General features: G+C 43.5%; 1 protein-coding gene across 6 annotated transcripts in view; it reads left to right on the top strand.

The window, feature by feature from the left end:
- The window catches only part of znf609b (zinc finger protein 609b), a 66,265-nt gene that overhangs the window by 18,291 nt on the left and 29,057 nt on the right, over nucleotides 1-18,917 (top strand). For all 6 annotated transcript variants that reach the window (XM_079289713.1, XM_079289709.1, XM_079289711.1 and 3 more), the window contains exon 2: nucleotides 3,094-3,986. In XM_079289713.1, the coding sequence (XP_079145839.1) occupies nucleotides 3,222-3,986 (765 nt within the window). In that variant the 5' untranslated portion in view covers nucleotides 3,094-3,221. The remainder of the gene's footprint in view (nucleotides 1-3,093; nucleotides 3,987-18,917) is intronic.

Raw genomic sequence — 18,917 nt, 5'->3', positions numbered from 1 at the left:
TGGCCCAGATAATCACTCTGTGAAATCGTCATGTCGACACAAGCCTAATTTGGGGGAACGTCTCATCCATGCCTGAGCTGAGAAGCTGCTTCTTTTTTTTTATCGGTGTAATTTAAACTATAAATACCTGTTCTGCATTCTGACATACAGGACATGAAAAGCATGCAAGTTATTCTTGCTGTAGAAAAAAAAAAAAGAAGGTTCCATGTCGGGTTTTATTTTTTTAGAATCTGCTGCACACAAACGGCGATGTTTTAGCATTTTTAAAAGATAGAAGAAAGTCACAGTAGGAGTCTCTTGTCATAGTCCCTCCTGCACTTGTTTTTTTGCCACCTTTTCTTTGCAACCCCTCTAGATACACACCAGTCTGTCACATACAGTCAGCCAAATGTCTAGATATGTCCGGTGACAGACAAACATCATACTTTTAGTTTTTGCAGAAAACTCAACCACACCAGGTCTGATTCACTGTGTGCTCCGCAGTAAATCGACCAGAAATAAAATCACCTCTCTACAGTCTTTTTCCTGCACTTCCACTGCAGCTTATGTGGCCCCTGTGATAGATTGCTGAATGAAACTGGATCTGTGAAAAAAAAAAAAAGGACAAGCACTCTGGGAGTTGCACAGCCTGCATGCCTTTCGCTCAACAGGGCACTCACTGGGACATTTCCTCTGCGGGGCTTTTTCAAAAGGGCCTGCGCTGCAGTTCCAGCTAAGGGCAGTACAGTAGGTCAACCGCCGATAGAGTTACAACCTCTCTTTTGTGGAGGTGTTGGACAAATTAGTCCACGCGACTGTTTACCCAGTTAAACAGGGACAGCTGCGTCGCTCCACCCTCTGAAAACCTGCCACTGACTGTTGTTCCTCTGGGGAGCCATCTGTGAGGAATACGCAGAGAGCACGGTGTTCAAATGATTGTTCAAACAGTTTCACCTCCGTCACTGCTGGGGGGGGGGGGGGGGGGTGATACGAATGGACCCGTAACCGAATCAACAGGAGCTCTGTGCGTTACGTTATCCAGCTGCCATTTTTGGCCTGTTCTAATGAGAGCTGAGTAATGGTAGATGGTGCAAAATGACTGCTTTAGAGACTGCAACAGTCGGATCCAGTTGTTGTATTTCACGTCTCTTTATTTCCTGGGGAAGATGAAACCGGGCTAGTCTCGTATGCAGTGTCAAAGCTGGACAGATGGGTGTATATAATATTTTGCCGAGCTCTTCCATAATAGAGAGCTTCATTTAATTGTACTTCCGACAGTAATGAAGCGTAAAATACGCTGATACCCCCCATACGATCTCTTTGGATGCGGTCATAGTCATTGGAGAAGCTTCAGGATTTGACTTGATAAGCTCATCAAGATGAGCTGTATTTAGTCCAGGCTAATAGTCTGAGGATGTGCAGTGAATTCGTCATAATTTCGCAGTTTAAATTCTGTGCAGGTCTGCTGTGTAACAAATAATGTGGGGTTTCAATAAGCAAGTGGAGCTCTCAATAATTTGAAGATTGTGCTCGTTTCTCATGTTTCATCAATTCCCCAGTTCACGTATTTAATTAAGAGAACACACTGAGGAGAAGTGTGAGGGAATGGCTATTATTTTGAAACCAGTAAATCTCAGCACGATTCAGTTCACCAATTAAACCCAGATATCCACTCTACTACACCAGAAATAAGAACACATGAACATCATTTCTTTACGATCCCTCCGCAGTGAACTGTGAAGCTTTATATTCTACAAAGAGAACCATCAGAACCAATGCGTGTTTGAGGCCATATTGATCTCATCTCCCGTACCGCCACTCCAGAGCCTTTTGTGCTCCTGCCTACTCATCTGTCATGTTCTCGATTGCACGGGGAGATGACAACTGCAGAAGTGAGAGTTAATTATTTACCAACATGCAGTGAGCTCTCGGGAGGGGCTGTAAGCAAAGGATTTACAGACAAATAGACTCTTTCTGGTACCGGTATCAACACCATCAGCACCAGTGTAGTAACATACGATGCAACAATACATATTGGAGTATAAACGGCTGTATTTGTACAGGAAGCCATTTAAAAAACATGTCATGATAGCACTTCTGGTGCACAACCAGCTATGGTTTCGACATGTTACATTTTAAGAATCTCCTCAATCGCCAAATTTTTCCTCACAGAAGATTTGTGCTATTCCAAAAAGCATTGGTTGTAATTGTATTTAAAATGGGCAAACTAATTGGCCGATGCTGAAGGCGAGTACTTAAGAGCAGTAATGGTCCTGGTGTAGCTGCCAAGGCCAACTGTATTGATATAGCATGTGTTATTCACAAGGCAAACTCAATAGGCTTTACATTAGTAATCCTTTTCATCATTTCTGTGACTAAAACACATATTAAAGGTGTTAAAGAGGTGTCACTAACGATGAACAAACAAGTTGATGCTCACATTCTTCCTGTTCAACCCTTTTTAGTCTATCGCTGTCGTATTATACAAAGAACCGTTTGTAAATATTAAGATAAAAACAAAAAGGACCTACAGTCTTCTGAACCCCAATCTGAGAACAAATTCATGGATATAACATTTTCATATCCATGTTGATCAAAATTGCGATCTGCCCTGGAAGCAATTTGCTGAAACACATGGAACACGGTGACCTTTTGGCTGTATTATGGAAGCAAATACAAGAAACCGATGTTCTACCGAGCCACACACTGGTTCATTCATGTTTTTAAGCTCCTCTGCTAACGCGAGATTAGCATTGTGTGCTCGGGCTGAAAAGGCACGGCTCCATAAACCATGTGTGAGGCCGGCTACTCCTTATTTATCAGCGGTGACACTATCAGCGGTGCCCTGTGAACAGAGAGCCAGTCACTCAGAACCGTGGGGCCACCTCGGCTGTCAAAGCAGGATTCGAGCTACATTTCCCACGGTTGCCATGGCGACTGTGGGGGGTGATTATGAGGAGAGGGTTTTTCGGGAGCAGTGCTGTCACACCAGTGGGTATCGCCATCCTGGATTGTGCGGTCACATCAAAGACGATCAAGCGATTTTAGAGCAGTCATACTGTTATTTCTATGTGTTATCAGACTAATTCAAATCCCTTTCTCTCTGCTTTCTAGGGCAACATGTGGTTAAATGGAACAGGAACGAGTAGACCGTGAGGATTCTCCAACAATAGCCCCCGAGTCCCAACCGTCTGAGAGGGTGTCGGACCTCACTGAGGCAATCCTGGGCCGTTGGCACTAAAATGTCCCTAAGTGGTGGCACTGCAGGCGGGAAAGGTGTGGACTCTAATGCGGTGGACACTTACGATAGCGGGGATGAGTGGGATATCGGTGTTGGAAATCTGATTATTGACCTCGACGCTGATTTAGAGAAGGACAAACTCGAGATGTCTGGCACCAAAGACGGCATGGCGGCACCACCCAATGCAGTGGCGGCGTTGCCCGACAACATCCGGTTTGTTAGTCCAGTGTCCGGAGCTCAAGGCAAGGAGAGCAAATCCAAATACAAGCGCAGTAAGAACTCTAAAGACAATAGTAGCAAAGCTTCAGCCGGGGACGGCGGCAAAAAGGAAACGACAGGGCGGACTCTAGGGGAGCCGACGGGCACGGCGGCGAGTGCGGCAGCTGCCGGCAACAATTCCATCTCTGGGAAGAGCGTGGAAAAAGGGGGCAAGGCCTCCAGAAATCTGCTGAGTGGTAAAAAGGAGAAAGAAGGGGCCGGCGGGAAAAGCAAGAAGGACAAAACAGACGGAGCCCCGGTCGTGGTCGTGGCGATAGCGGCTGCCGAGAAGGACGTCGTGTCTCAAGCCCAGGTCGCTTTGGGGAATAGTCGCAATGCGTCCTTTGAGAACACACAATCCACAGACTTGGTGGAAGCCAATCAAATGGGGAATATTGCACTTGAACCGATAGGGATAGTACCAGCGTTGACGACAAAAACTGAACCAGAGGAGGTGGAAAATGGTAACGGTGAATGCAAGACGCTAAAGAAGGTGAAAAATGAAAAGGTAAGCTTTTATTCTTACTGTCTTCTGATGCTGCATGGATGTTTGGCACTGTGTTAGCGTATCAAGAAAGAAAATTACTCCAGTTGGCGATCTCTTATATCAAAGGAACCTGCATACAAACATTCTTGTGGTTTCAAAAGTCAAGCTCTAGATGACGCCATGCTAGCTAGCCTGCTACCATAGTTTGGAGGTTGCTGTAAAAGTTCTATTGTGCCCTGAACTTAGTTCTTGAAATGTGTTGGCAACAACTCTCTTTACTTTTATTTTCCAGAAGCCAGCAATGTCTGTGGAGTTGTATTTGTCTGTGTATCATTTGAACAGTACTGTCTTTCATCGGTTTAATTACCGCGCTATGAATGAATACAACAGGACTGAATGCTTGAGGGTTCTTGACGTTGTGCTTCGTGATAGCCTGTCGTTTACAGCAGGCTTGGAGAAGCTCTCCGTTCCCTGAAGCCGTCTGACATGTGATGCATAAAATACGACCGACTGCTGCTTTCTCTTTTGTTGCCACCCCTTAACGAGTAAGATGCTCAGACCAGCTACAGGAAATGTGTTTATTCCCCTTCTTGACAGCAGAGGTTTGATTAAAAGGAAGTGCCTTCATGTTTTAGAAATGTCTCCTGTGAAAAATGAATCCCAGCTTGTAATGTACTCTAACACGAGCCAGCAAAACTAGTCAGACAGGAATACAACACGTTGTCAGCCGTATATACGTCTCATCACGCCTGCGAAAGTGAAGTAAATGTCTCATCTCGTTCCACTTTTGTTTTTCTTCACACAATTTCTGCCCTGACATAATCTCACAAGAACACTATGAAGATCTGTGTAGCTCTTCACCCACACTTATCTTGTTCACTCATAGAGTTGATCTATCGCCGCGTCTATTGTGTGCCTCATAGCGGCCTTTTCATGCTCCGAGAGAATAAAAGACGGCGGTGCAGGGAGGCGCTGAGGACTGTTTTTGTCTGTCATCGTGTTCCATTCGTAATCCCACAAGCCCCAGCAATGCCTGGTGGAGCGCTGTGTGTGTGTGTGTGTGTGTGTGTGTGTGTGTGTGTGTGTGGGGGTGGGGGAGGTGCAAAGCACGCCTTCGTCGTTCTTCCTGCTGCTCTGAAAGTGGCGTGGGGGGATGGGCTGCGAGGGAGCCTGTTTCGAGTCCTTGAATCCAGGACACCCAGTCATGAACGCAAGCTGGAGAGTCTCCTTGTGCTGACTGCTATGAAAGGGAAATTCAGGAAAGTCTTTGTCATCGTAATGTATTTAGAATGAAAGGGCTTTAGAGGGAGAACCGCATGAATCGGGTTTTCAACACCGAATAAAGGACGGGGGTCGTAACTGCTTTTCAAATAGCTAGCCAGTGAAATGTATCCTTGAAAACGTGATGAAAAGGATGTGATGATATTCCTGCTAACAGCCACGTTGGCTTCATGAGCAGCTTTAAGGTTGGCAGCCCCAGTTAAAAAAAATGCAAATATATATATATTTATTCTGTGTCATTTGGGCTTTTTAAGTCGGTGAGTTTGTCATGCTAAACTCAACATGGAGAAGCTGGAATGTTTAATCGCATAAGGAAGAGGGAGGATGTGTGTGGGATGGATCCAAACCTAGTGACACCAATAAGGCTGATACACATTTAAAAAACAACCACAGCCTTATAATCTTGCAACTGGTGAAAGCCAAAATTAAGGAAAAATTAGACGACGTGAGAAAACTGAGTTGTGATGAATAGAGATCATCCTGGCTGTAGTAAAAGCTTTAAGGCTAATATACTGATATGGCTCTTTGTGACTATTTAAACATGTGTTTGGTCCAATGGCTCAAATGATGATAATGCAAAGAGTAAAATCAGAGTTTTTGTATTCATTGTTTTCCAGCCATTTCTTTTCTTATGATTGTATAAGCGGAAAAAGTGCCGCTACATGAAAAAAAAACAATGCTTGTGAGATTTGACCGGTCCCTCGGTATGAGTGACAAGTGTTGACTAACATTTGAAATTTAGATTACAATTAACTAGCACACATGCTGTATTTCACATGCCCTCTGACTTGAAACAGCGCTAGCTCAATAATAGATGTTCCCTCAGGCAACAGTAACGGCAAACGCTGCTGTAATGACAGAAGAATTCGCAGCCATGTGCACGGAAAAATGGCACCGACCCCACCGAGACATCCATAATCGCCATGCCGAAAAGGAGCATTTCACATGACACTCTAGCCACAGCAACTAGTGTCCACAAGCTAGATCTTTTTTTATTTAGCAACTGTGAAGTTTATACTGGATTGGTGGTGAAAACGGGAGAAAAACGACGACTGACCTGACTCACAACGTAGCTATATATGTAGTCGTAGATGTAATCTGCACATTGCAACGTGTCAGGTAATATGGATCCTACACCTGTCCTTTAAGTTGAATTGCTGTCGATATTGTGTATATTATGAATAGCTACATTATATAATGCAACACAGCATTATTTAAAGGCACTGACCCCGACGCTGTGAGCATATCCGTTGACTCCACAAGGCTCTCAACATGGCGGCGGCCCGCCTTTGTAAACAAAACACATAGTAGCTTGTATTACAACACACAGAGGTAGAGCGACTCCATTCTCTGCTCAGGGAGACACTAGTCTCCACTATATCTTTACATAGCAGCTAGTCGTTTGCTGCTGTGTTAATGCTCTGCATGTTGAATCGAGGAGTATATTTGGGAGTTCGTCAGCCTCATTACATCTCGCCTGCTGATTTAAAGGAACTAGCTGTCCCACGTCCGGTGTAACCCGAGCGCCAATGAGTATGCGTCTCACTCGCTGTCTTGTTCTCCGTGGTTGGAGGGGTAATAGCCAGGCTGCATTGTCTGCGTCCTAAGTTAAAGCTCCCCGAAGCTTTGGCTCTCGGATGCCGAATGAATCATCTCCACTTCCCTTCGTACAAGAGCTAACCACCTCTGAGCGCGTCTCACTCTCCCACCTCTAATTATACAAATCTAGAGGAGCAAGGCATTCGTTAGCTGCCTCAATGTGCCACTGGCCTTGATTAATGGAACAGCTCTCATGGAAAATCTCATTGACGGTGTCTCTGAGAAAGAGAAAGGAAAGAGCCACCACTCTGCATTGCTGCTGATGTCCATCTCTGGTAGTGGATCTCATGAGAGCTAGCTTCACTTTTATATGTTCTCTCTCTGTGTGCCCGGCTCTGTTGCTATTGTGTTACAGCTCATTCCTTTTTAAGTAGTGCCAGGGCTTTTAAAGGCTCTGCTAGAGAAGAGAGACCGACTTATTTTAAGAAGGGGAGTAAATTACATCAAGAAGCTCACTACAAAGTCAGCCTGTTAGCTCACCTGTCTGTGCTCTTGTGAGGCAGATAAGCAGAGCCGTTTCTTTTATTAACAGACAGTACTGAAGCACTTCAAATATTTTAGCTCTCCTCGACATCTTGCGCAAACGTTGTATCTTGAGCTTTTTAGATCTAATCTAAATTTCAGTGACATATTAAGCTGCCGGTTTCAAATAGCTTTGGAAATCCCCTCACCACACACCTTTCTGACGTCAGATCAGGGACGTGCTGTGTCTCTCCAGCTCTCTGAATCACTCAATTTGTTTTAAATATCAGCCTTCTTCAAATCCTGCATTTGGACAACAGCGTTTTAAACAAATACCCAATGGTATTTACCTGATCAATGTTAAATCACAGTGGTGACTTATCTGCCAGCCCCGGCTTGGTTGTGATTTCTGTGTTTTTGCCTCTTCCTGTAAGAAGCATCCCCCCCCTCGGGGAGTCCCTCACTACTACAGGAAGAAAACGTTTGACACTAATTGTTTTCCACGTCTGCCATTTGCAACTGCCGTCACTATAACGGGGGAATGGTTTGAAATCGTAGGCAATATAAAACAAACCCCAGACTACACACAAAGTATGAAAATAAAACGGAATCAAGGACGACGATAACAGACATGTTGAACATTTAGTTCTTTCTTTAATCACTAAACAGCTGCTGGAATGGACTTTTAGTAATGTTGGCGTTTTACATTTTCATTTAATGTGAAAGTGCATGTCCCAGGGACACTGCTTGTTTCTGCAGACTAAGACGCATACCATGCATACCGCACATGGTCCCGGTTTACAGCGTCTTATCCCTCACTGACATGCCAGTAGAATCAGAGTAAATCACCATCGGCTGTGTAATCGCATGATAAATATCCATAAACATACAGTGGTAAAAAAAACACCTACTTGATTATTTATTTATTTATATATATATATATATATATATATATATAGATATATAGATATATAGATATATAGATATATAGATATATAAATAAATAAATAAATAAATAACCATAATTGCACCAGTGTGTTTCCCACCACATGTTTAGTAGGGGTGTAACGGTTCACAAAACTCACGGTTGGGTTCGGTACGATACAGTGGAGCCACGGTTCGGTACGTTTCGGTACAGTAGAAAACTATGAATGTCAGAGAAATGTACTTTATTTTAAAATATATTTATTCATTACAACTAACATCATAAAGTTATTCTTTGACTTTGAACAATGATGGAACTATACCTGAGTGACCCATCTTCTGGTGTGTCTTCTTAGCAACATAAAAAAGCATAAAAAACAAAAACTGCTCCTTAATGTTATGGAGTATTGTTACTTACATCTTGTATTGTTACTTACATCTTGCAAAAAAGATTTTTAATCTCAATGAGACTACCTGGTTAAATAAAGGTTTTAAAAAAAAAAGATATATATATATTTTTTTCTTTATTCAAACTTATTCGGTTCATCATGCGTACCGAACCGTGAGCCTCGTAACCGAACGGTTCAATACGAATATGCGTACAGTTACACCCCTAATGTTTATTTATGCTTATTGATGATGTATGTATGTAGGTTTCCGGGCCTTATCAGACGAACACAACCTCGCAGTACTTAATAGGGGATTGATTCTGAGATGGGAATACATTTTTAATAATTCCATCTCAAGCTGCCACAGAACATACACGCAGCTTCCAAGATTAGTTGGCTCTCTCTCGTTATTTGGTGTGAACCCAAAAAAGCTGCAGAATTCAAGCAATTTCAGTGTTTTTACGTCCAACTTGTTTGCGCTTCATGTCTCCATTTCCTTTTTATCAGGGATAATAAATAAGCAGTTGAGACACATTTTTCAATCTATTCTTTTTCCATATAAAGCTTCAGTCTTACAGTTGGTACATTACTGGAGCTTGAAAGAGGACAAATGTAGACATCATTTAAGTGCATCTTATAACACAATGTGCTAGTGTTATCTTGCAGACCTCCTTGTAGTGATCTCAGTCACAGTCCACTATTTCTGCACCTTCACTCAGTCGCAGTCAAGAACCAGTTACAGGTGATTCATTGCTTTATAGCCCAGTCATCAACCGTAACCCCAGAAAACCATATCAACCAGATTCCACACAGCCTGCACGGCAGTCCACAGATTCAGATATTGAATTAGAAGAAGAATGCCGCCGGCCCACAAGGTTTATAGCCTCGTTGCTCAGGAAATCCCTGTCTAGGGGAACCACAGGCTTTCTGTTTGGAACTATTTAATACTGGAACCAGGTCTTTCCAGTCATAAACTCTGCCGCCTGTAGTCGCCTCGACCTCGCTGGATGCGGAGCCTGATTTGTGTCCCATGATCTCACCGCTTCCTGAAGGCTTTTGGGATCAGTTGTCACTTTTGATATCGAGTGTAAAGTAAGCTTTGCTTTTACCGCAAGTTCAATCCGGCGCGATGAAGACGTTGAAGGAGAAGTCTTGGTTGCGTTTATTGCGGCTCTGATCCAATTCTACAACGAGAGCCTCACGGCCAGCTTTGCATCAACATGGATGTTTTTAATGAACTTGTTTTGTGTTGAACGTTGTTTTCCATGACGCTCTTTGTCAACAGAATACTGTGTTTAAATCATACCTGAGGTGAATGCAATATTGCTCCTTTATTTTATTTGGATAGCGTGGTTATTCAATGAGTAATATAATTCAGAGTATTTTGATTTCATGAGGTTTTATTCATCACAGTCTGAAAGCTCTTTTTGTGTTTTGTAACAAACATGTTGAATTTCTATTATCAGTATACTGCTCTGTGTGCAGTGTTTTAATATATTTTGATCTCTGTGACATAATTGTTGATTGTTTTATTAGTTTCCCTTTGTTATTATTTTTACGTGCAGTCTGTAAAAGCTTCTGGCATTCAGCCCCTTGACACTTTGGTAATAGTTTTATTTCAACATCAGTATCATTTAGAAACCTCTTCTTCAAACACATAATTAAGAATCGACGTGAGGGCTTCTTATAGAGTGACACAAAACAATGTTGGGCTACTTTTTTTTGGGGGGAAAAAATCAATCCCAGGTCTGTGAAACAAAGCCTGTGTCACGCTTTGTTTCTCCCTCCCCGTCTTTCTCTCTCCCAAAGCTTTCCACGAGGTGTGTTAGCTGCGTCTGGATCAGCTACGAGAGGGGGGAAGGGAGAGCGAAGGCTTGTACCACTAATTCAGCTCATGAAAGACTTATGCAGCGAGAGCAGCTGTCTTCCATTGTCAGGCTGCACATTTCCAGTGTGCCTCATTGCGCCTCTCAATGCGTGAGTAGCACAGGAGAGAGCCAGGCAGGAAACACACCAGAATAAAGAAGGAGAATATGGAGACTCTCCATGCAGGCCCGGTTGTGTTTTTTTTTCTATTTAAAACCGTAGTGGGTGTGCGGTTGGACCGTCGTCTAATAATACACCATGAGCCTATTCAGACCCAGTGAGCAGTATGCAGATAGATGCTGTGGTGAGAGGGGGCAGAGAGAGAGGGCATTTTAGGGGTAAGAGGAGGAGGAGGCTAAAGAAGTGCCTGAGATTAGGAGAGGAGACGAGGGAGGGAGGAAGAGTGTTATGAATGGATAGTCTTTAACCCCCCCAACACTGAATAGTTTGTCACAGGCTGCTGCGGCTGTATGTGGAATGAGAGGAGCTGGCTGAGAGCTCTTGGATTCCTGAATCCTTGAGGCATGTGGTCTGATTAGCAGAACAAAACCCACACAGTGGGGAGGAGCAGACGAGCCCTCCCCCCCTCGACTGGAATTTTCTACCAGCGAGAGACCAACGAGGTGGCACAAAAGTTTGTACTGACTTGCTGCGGTTGTAGAAGAGTTTTCAGAGGATTTCTCTGTTTAACTGGGCCACAATGAACGTCCTCTTTGGTACATCGACCCTTGAATTTACACGTTTTGTTCAAATAATTATCAACATGGAGACTTGTTTTGAAGGCATGGAACACTGGATGAGGAGACATTTGCAGTCCAGGAGCTTAAAGCTTGTGAAAGGTTTTGAGTTGAACAAAGAGGAAGTTAACAGCGAAGCAGTGTTTGAGCAAGAGTGATTAAAGAGAGGATTACATCTCCCCCCCCCCCACACCAATACTTTTCTATGGGGATTGTTTGCAGCCAGGTTGTTGTTAAATGGAACAAGTTGGTGAAATCACAACACATTTTTATGCTAACATCTAATCTAGATGGGACGATTCAGTCGGCCCGGGAAGTCTTTTTCTCTCTTTATTTATTTTTTTTGCTTCCGAGAAGACATAAGCAGTCCAAGTTGTTTCAGTACAGACTAATCAGATTCTTAACTCAGTCCTGCATAGCAGCTCCCACTGTGTGATTATCTATAATTGTCCTAAAAATACCACTTGACTGGCGGTATAGCCTGTTGGGAAAACAAGTAAACACACGTGTGTGTGTGTGGCTTGTTTGGCTGTTTCAGGTTTCCTCTGAGATACCGCACCGGAGAAACTCTAATGACACAACGGTTGTCTACAGTTTTACAAACCCCATTATTAATATTGTTTAACTCAATGGAAATGCATGTTCCTATGTCTTTGGTGTTCTAAAACCATTGTTTCTCCCCTAGGAATAAGAGATGTTTATGTTATCACAGCCACACAGTGTTTGAAGTGTCAGCTCCTGTTGCACACAGCCAGGCTTCTTGTCATTTTACCCTCCGTTAAACCCCCACAGAGGTAGACAACTGAGCAAACACACATAATGGCTAATCCGTTCTCTCATCTGTCACACGGCGTTGTTCGCTGTTGTCATCTTTTTTCGGCCTTTCTCCGGTGTTATCCCTGTCGTCTGCCAGAAATAGAGCAGCGGTCGGCGTTCCAGCCTGAGAAGTCTGAGAGAGGCCAGTCAAATCGTGTGCGTGCCCTGCGCCCCGTCTGAGAGGTCAGCCTCGAGAGCAAAGCTTTTATACGAGCTTTTCTCGAATCCAGCGACTACCGTGCCCATTTCCAGCATAATTGAATAACATCTGTTTAAACATAAATAGCTGCTTCGTGTATATTAATAACATTTAACAGCATAGAGGTCTCCGGCTTTATTTTTAGCGAGCAGTTTTCTGAAGGTTTTCGGTGCGTCGCGTCCGTGCACGCATGCTCCCGAGCTTGGAAGTGCACAGAACTGAGATGAAAGGATTTTGTTTCCCATTCTAATCCACACAGACAGCCAGGCCCTTGTGATTATTCCCACCCCCTTCTCTCCACTCATCTCTTTGAATGCAGTGCCCGTCTAATTCACCCTAAAAAGGGTTTCAAAAGGGGATTATACCGCTGATAGAAATTAAAGGGAGAACACGTCCGTCCTTCGGGAACAATGTCAAACATTCATGAGTCGATGGATGCTCGCGTCGTGCACAACATCGGGCTGAATTTGGAGCAGTTTGCATTTTGTAAGCCCCCCCCCCCCCTCTCCCCCCCACCAATACCAAACTGCTTATTTCATGATGTATAAATCATATTTGTAGAGGTTATTAATGCAAATACATATGAGTTGCTACTGGAAACGAATCCCAAAGATGAGTTCATCAACATGCAGACGGCAGCACGAGAGAATACGCTGACATGCAGTTTGTTGTTCACAGAGTTCCCCCTCACATCCAGGAATAGTGTCTTCCTATGAAACGTTTTTACGTTACAAATTATGCATGTCGATTTTTTTTTTTTTTTAACCCGTCATTGTTCTAATACTAAAAAAATGTTTTTTTTATTGATGTCTTTTAAGAGTGGAGAGTGGGAAGAAATGTTCCAGTGAATTTAGAAATGATTCCACATGAGCATAAATCAGGATGTCGTTGGCGTACATCAGCAAGGCATTAACAAAACGGCATTACTGCGAGGGAGAGAGTATCGGTACTCGAGGCTCATTCCTTTTCTTCAGCAGTGTTTGTCTTGGATGTACGTAATAACCGAGGCATGAGATTCTCATCAGTTTCGCACTGAAGCCCTCCATGTTGAGAATGAGGTTGTTCATCTTGTTGCTCGCTGACCCGGGCGTCGGTCCAACAACTTAACGCTTCATCACCACTGATCCCTTAAATCCTCACCCCCAATCTAATGCTCTTAAAGAGACATAGATAAATACATAAACCATATACGCACTAAGTGTACAGACACTGTACTGTTCTGCCGCCCTCACTGAAGTTGTGCTTTGCTGCCAACTCCTTTCAAACCCGATGACATGGAACTATTTGACTTTGGCACGGAGGAGTCGGTCACTGTTTACATGGCCATTTTAAATTCATGCTGCTGGCTTCGACCAGGGCCAGACCAGGGCCAGACTTGGCCCATCAAGAGATGAGAGTATTAAAATAACAATATATATATAAAGAGTTATGATGAAGTTATTGTCAGCAGAACGACCGTATACACCAGCTCTGAAGTTAATGCTTGGCTGAGTCATCTGCAGTGCAAAGTTCGTGTCGAGTTTGGGAAATATTTAATGCCAAACAAAAGTCACACTGGGCGGAGCCTAGCTTGTCCCACATCCAGTGTAAACCGTGTGTGTGAAGCTATTTATTGACTAAATGTTAGAAAATATTCTAATTGACATCTTATACCGTCATCCTTTTATTCCTCCTCTTTGTCCAGCAAATGAAGTCTTCGTAACACTGCAGACTTGTGATCCCCGTGTCTTATAGATGATCTGCACTCGCTGCTGCTTTACTGTATTAAAAGCCTGAAAGTGATAAATGTAGGTCGTCCTCTGCACACACAAAAACAACCTCTCCTCAAAAATTGGTTGAGTGCCAACGACGTCTCTAGTCTCCAGCGTGTGGAGGTTTGATTTTCTCCTGCTGCTTCCTCTCCTCAAACAAGAGTAGCACATGCATCAAAGTCACCCCCGCCACAGCACAGTCCTCTTATGAATGCTGATATGCTCAATGGAGATCGCATCGGTGTCCTTGAATACAGAAGCGCTGCATTATCTGTTGCAGGCAGAGGAAGAGTCCTGTCAAAACAGTCTTCATCAAATATCGTGCTGGGACGTTTCCCTTCCCTCTTCCAGGCCCTTTTCGGTCAGCAGTCGTGTCTGTTTTTTTGTTTTTTTTATATACACGGCAGTTTCGGCTGAGGTTGCAATGTGGGAACAGAGCTGCTGGAAATAAATAAGAATAGAAAACCAGAAGAATCCTCGTGGATGTTAGTGCATCAGAATCCCCATCGGCCAACACCGTAGCAGCTATTATTCTTCCTCATTCATACCGACAGGCTTTTTATTTTCCCCTGTACACCCAAAAGGAATGACGTTGGACTGGGAGGAAACCAGAACCACCTGGAACCAACCCGTGCAAACAGTCATCTATACTCTCCTCTCCACTCCACATGCAGTGTTTCCCCCAGGGCTCTTGCTTTGGGGGGCTGATTAACCACCAACCACACCAAATTCTGTTCTCCAATTTAACACTTTCAAGTTTCGCTAAAGCTTCTCTAGATATTTGTCAGTTACTTTTTGAAATCCACATGAACAACACTTCACATCGGTATTAATTAAATCCACAGAACTCAATTAAAAAAGAAAACAAGTCTCCTTTTGAAGCTGGTTCGCCAATAACTTGTGTTATTTCTTTCTTCCTAAAAACAGAGTTGAGTTTTTTTATTAAAAACGATGACTGCATGCCACATTAATCAGACCGCACAATACCTCATTGCCTCCTGAGTCACCATGTGACTGGTTGCCGACGAGCAATGTAGCATTCGAAGCAGCGCTAACTCCACATGAATCGGGTTTTAACTGAACATTCTCTGGTCTAGCTAAAAGCACAGACGGTACCAGCAGGTTAGTGGTACCGACAGCGCTGTCTTCACTTCACCTGTAAGGTGATTGTTGGCCTCATAGTATTGTTAACCACTTGTGCAGCGTTTGCATCTGATAAGCCTTCAAACTCCTGGATGCATCACTCAAACTGCCTTTCTTGATCAATGTGCATCTATAGTGTTCAATAAGAACACAAAGACAAAGATTAATACAAAGATTTCATTGGTTCAGATTACGTTTTTTAGCCATGTAGCTAACCAGCTGTCGAATAAGCGTAACTGTCCAACAGCCACGCACCGTTTTTTGGACCGTTGTCGGCACCTTCGGATGTCCTTGTTGCAACTGTGAAATCATTCTTAATGATGAATAAATGAGCAGAGCGGTTACTGTGTTTGTTTCACAGTACTTCACTGGTGCACAGATGGGCTGAGGGCTTGATGGCACGTTCAGAATGGTTTCCCTCTGACTTGATGCTGGGCAAGCTTCCTGAATTAGTGATTCATGTAGTTGTTGATTTTCACAGTCCACCCAAACAAATGGACAGTTAACCAAGAATGGTTAAATAGTCCTGCGTGCATTTCTTTTCCTCCACGTTTTCTACCCCCAAGTCTCCCAGAAGGACTTGAGGGTGTTTGAGTCGGGGCGATGGGAGGAGGAGCATGTGTTGAGTGGATCAATGAAGGTGAAGCTGATATGGAAATGAGGCTGGTCTTTGTAGTGGAGGCCGGGGAGTTGTTTAGTCCTCGGCGATGGGCTGAGCTCGCACATTCAATCATGTTTGGTAAGTGGGGCTTCGCTGTCCATCTAGAAAAGTAAATTATACTTAATCACATCCATTAGGTTGATGTATCTCTTTAAGAGTGAGATGTTTTGCTGTTGAATCCATTCACTGCAGTCATATGTCACATTATTTGGGTGTATTTGTATTGTTAATAATACGGCTGAGGATATTGCTCTCGAGGTCCTGGCAGTTTGGTTATTGCTGAATAATGTGACATTTAATATCTCGTAAATCGGAGGCTTTGTTTCTGTGCTGCTCGACCTTCAGACTAAGAGTTGTGTCCTGATCTAGTTACCTCAATGTATCCACTTTATTGTTGCACACCGTACTCATATATTGGTTCATCGTATTAGATGTGCTGCTGTTAGCTGCAGGGCTCGACTATTAAGGTGAATTAGGGTTTATTGGCAATTATGCTATTCACATACATGAGATTTGCCTTGGTGTTTGCAGCATACAATAAAGCTGTTAACAATGTTAAAATACAGGCAGAGCACCGTTAAGAACATAAACACAGTAAAGAGAAATCACAATACAATATTATAAAATTGCTCTATAAGACATACTGTAACACAACTGTATTTGGGAGTTCAGTTTTGTGCACAATGTGCAAACATGTTGATCAGCCGATGTTCACAGTGAAGTGTGAACTTGTGGAAGTCAATAAATAATTCAAACGCAAGAATGGATTCATCGTGAAAAAAATATATCTACTGTGAGTTTAATTATTTCTTCTGCTCTCTTCTCAAATCCAATGTTGAGGATAAATTATTAAGTCCTAAGAGGCAAAGTGTTGGGAGTAAATGTACTTGGAAAAGTCTTAAAATAAAAGCCAAATATCTTTTTGCCCGGTGTAAAAGACGAGACATGTTACATCTTGAACATTCTACCGATGTACCGGTATATAGATATCTGAGTTTGATAGTCACGCCACCTTAAAAACGCGTTGATCTTATTCCCTCTGGCTCTTAAGACAGTTTGTCAGTTTGACATAAAGTCCGCTGGAGAAATGAAGACGGAGGTAACATTTGTGTTCATGGATCGCAGCAGGAGGAGTCACTACAATGACTGCACTGACTGTTTATTTTTATCAGGGCATTAGCAGATTAGGCACTCAAACTAACAAGGTCATCAAACTGTGATGGCTGAGAGCAGCAGAGCTCTGCTAAGCAGCTGACGGAGAACCGGAGAACAGGACCTTTGGTGCGTTTATAGTGGGTTTCACTTCACTCCCTCGACATCCCCTCAGTCTGATTATTAGTGCTTTTTAATGATCTGAAGGGCACCGAGATATCATTTCTTTAGCTTCCCGCCGAGCGGCCGCATTGTGCTGACGCGTCGCTACACGTCCTCTGATTAAGCGAGCGTCTCAGGAACGTTTCAATCCGCTTTTGTTGTCATGCCAAAGTGCATCTACCGAGCAGTTTGGAGCAGCTTTTAGACTGATTTGATACTCTCTAACGGAGCTTAGTTTCCAGGTCGGCCTGTTTTGGCATGTTTCGCCGCTTCTCACTTAACTCCCTGGATTACACTCAAGTCAGCTCCAGACTATAATTATCGAAAAGCAAGACGTGAATGTGCTGCGGCGATCAGGAAATAAACTGTGGCGTTAACTCACCCTGCCGTGGGACTAATAAAGGATTATCTTATCTTCCAGTGACCCGCCTTTCTCAACTATCTTTTCTCCTCCCGCCAGTATTTGTCATAAAGGTGCGAGCTGTTTTAAGGCGTAAAAAGTCTACAGGGCTTTGAGGATGTAGTGCTCAGTAATGGTGCACATTAAGATAGACACGGTTCAATGGGAGCTCTGTGAAGACGGCCAGCAGGTCGATCAGTGTATCTGCAGAACAGAGCGCAGTGCACTCCACAGCCACGGCCTGAACCTCTGCACCTTCATCACCTGCTTGTCCACGTGAGCAGCTGCAGACCTCCGCTGCTTTTCCTTTTCTAAGTTGCCTTGAATGGATCTTTGGAAGCTAATAACTTGACTCCTCCTGACTGTAATGCAAGGTGTATTTAGGCGTTTTATTAATGAATTGTTTACTGTTTTGGCCCTGTTGCCAAAATCAACTTAATATATCATCCAATGTTGTTTTATGTTGCACAAGTTTCCACACTGTGGCGCCCACATTGAAAGTGACATGTCTATGTCGTGCTAAGTATAATATTCATTGTTTTCTGTTTATTTTTGTCAGCCCATATAACGCAAAACAATGGAAAATAATAAGGCATAATTCAGGTTGTGTTCCTTGATGTGTGGCTTTCGTATTATCTTTCTAATGTTTGGGGGAAGCCACCACCCACAGAACGAGCGTCAACACAAGGGACCCAGAGTAACGGAGAACATCTATTAATAGTTTGAGGTTCGGGGCTCTGGGGAAATCTCCCAGCCTCAATAACAACTTGTTTTCCTTGAATAATACGTGGGACTTGATAGATATCTTGTGTTTCTCAGATGATAAGGTTAGTGTGTCGAGGAACATTTCTGTTAGCTCGACTGCGTCGGGCTTTTGAATTGAGGAAGGTGAGGTCTCGGTGCCTGAAACTGGAGTTCTGGTCGCAGCTGTCAACATTCTGATGAACCGTTTGCCACACAGGGAACTAGATTTCTTTCTAGCCTGATCGCAAAGCCTCAGACTTGTAAGATGTCAAAGAATGAATCACTGGTATTTGAGTGGTAATCTAAGTGGCTGAGCTGTTGATGACAACGTCTGGGTTTGTTGTCAGGTTTCCCTTTGCCGTGAGACGAGGTTTACGACTGTGGAGAAGAAATCCTTGTCGGCTCAGCTTTGTTTAATCTGGTTTTCTCGCTGGCGGCACAGTCCCTCTCTCCCTCCCTCTCTCTCCCTCCCAGTCAGACGCATGTGGGTGACCTTGACAAGAATGTGGTTTATTGTTGTAATAGATACTGTTGTTGTCAACTGACCTGTGGTCAGAGTGGGAAGATGAGGAATGGGAGACGGGGAGAGAATCACCAAATGGAGCGAAGCAGAATCAGCATTCAGACAGGATTAAGTTCTCTACCCATCAACAGTGAAACCACAGG

Source organism: Melanostigma gelatinosum, assembly GCF_949748355.1.
Source record: "Melanostigma gelatinosum genome assembly, chromosome: 2".
Classification (NCBI taxonomy): Eukaryota; Metazoa; Chordata; class Actinopteri; order Perciformes; family Zoarcidae; genus Melanostigma; species Melanostigma gelatinosum.
The sequence above is the reverse complement of the archived record's forward strand: the minus strand, read 5'-3'. Positions and strand labels throughout refer to the sequence as shown.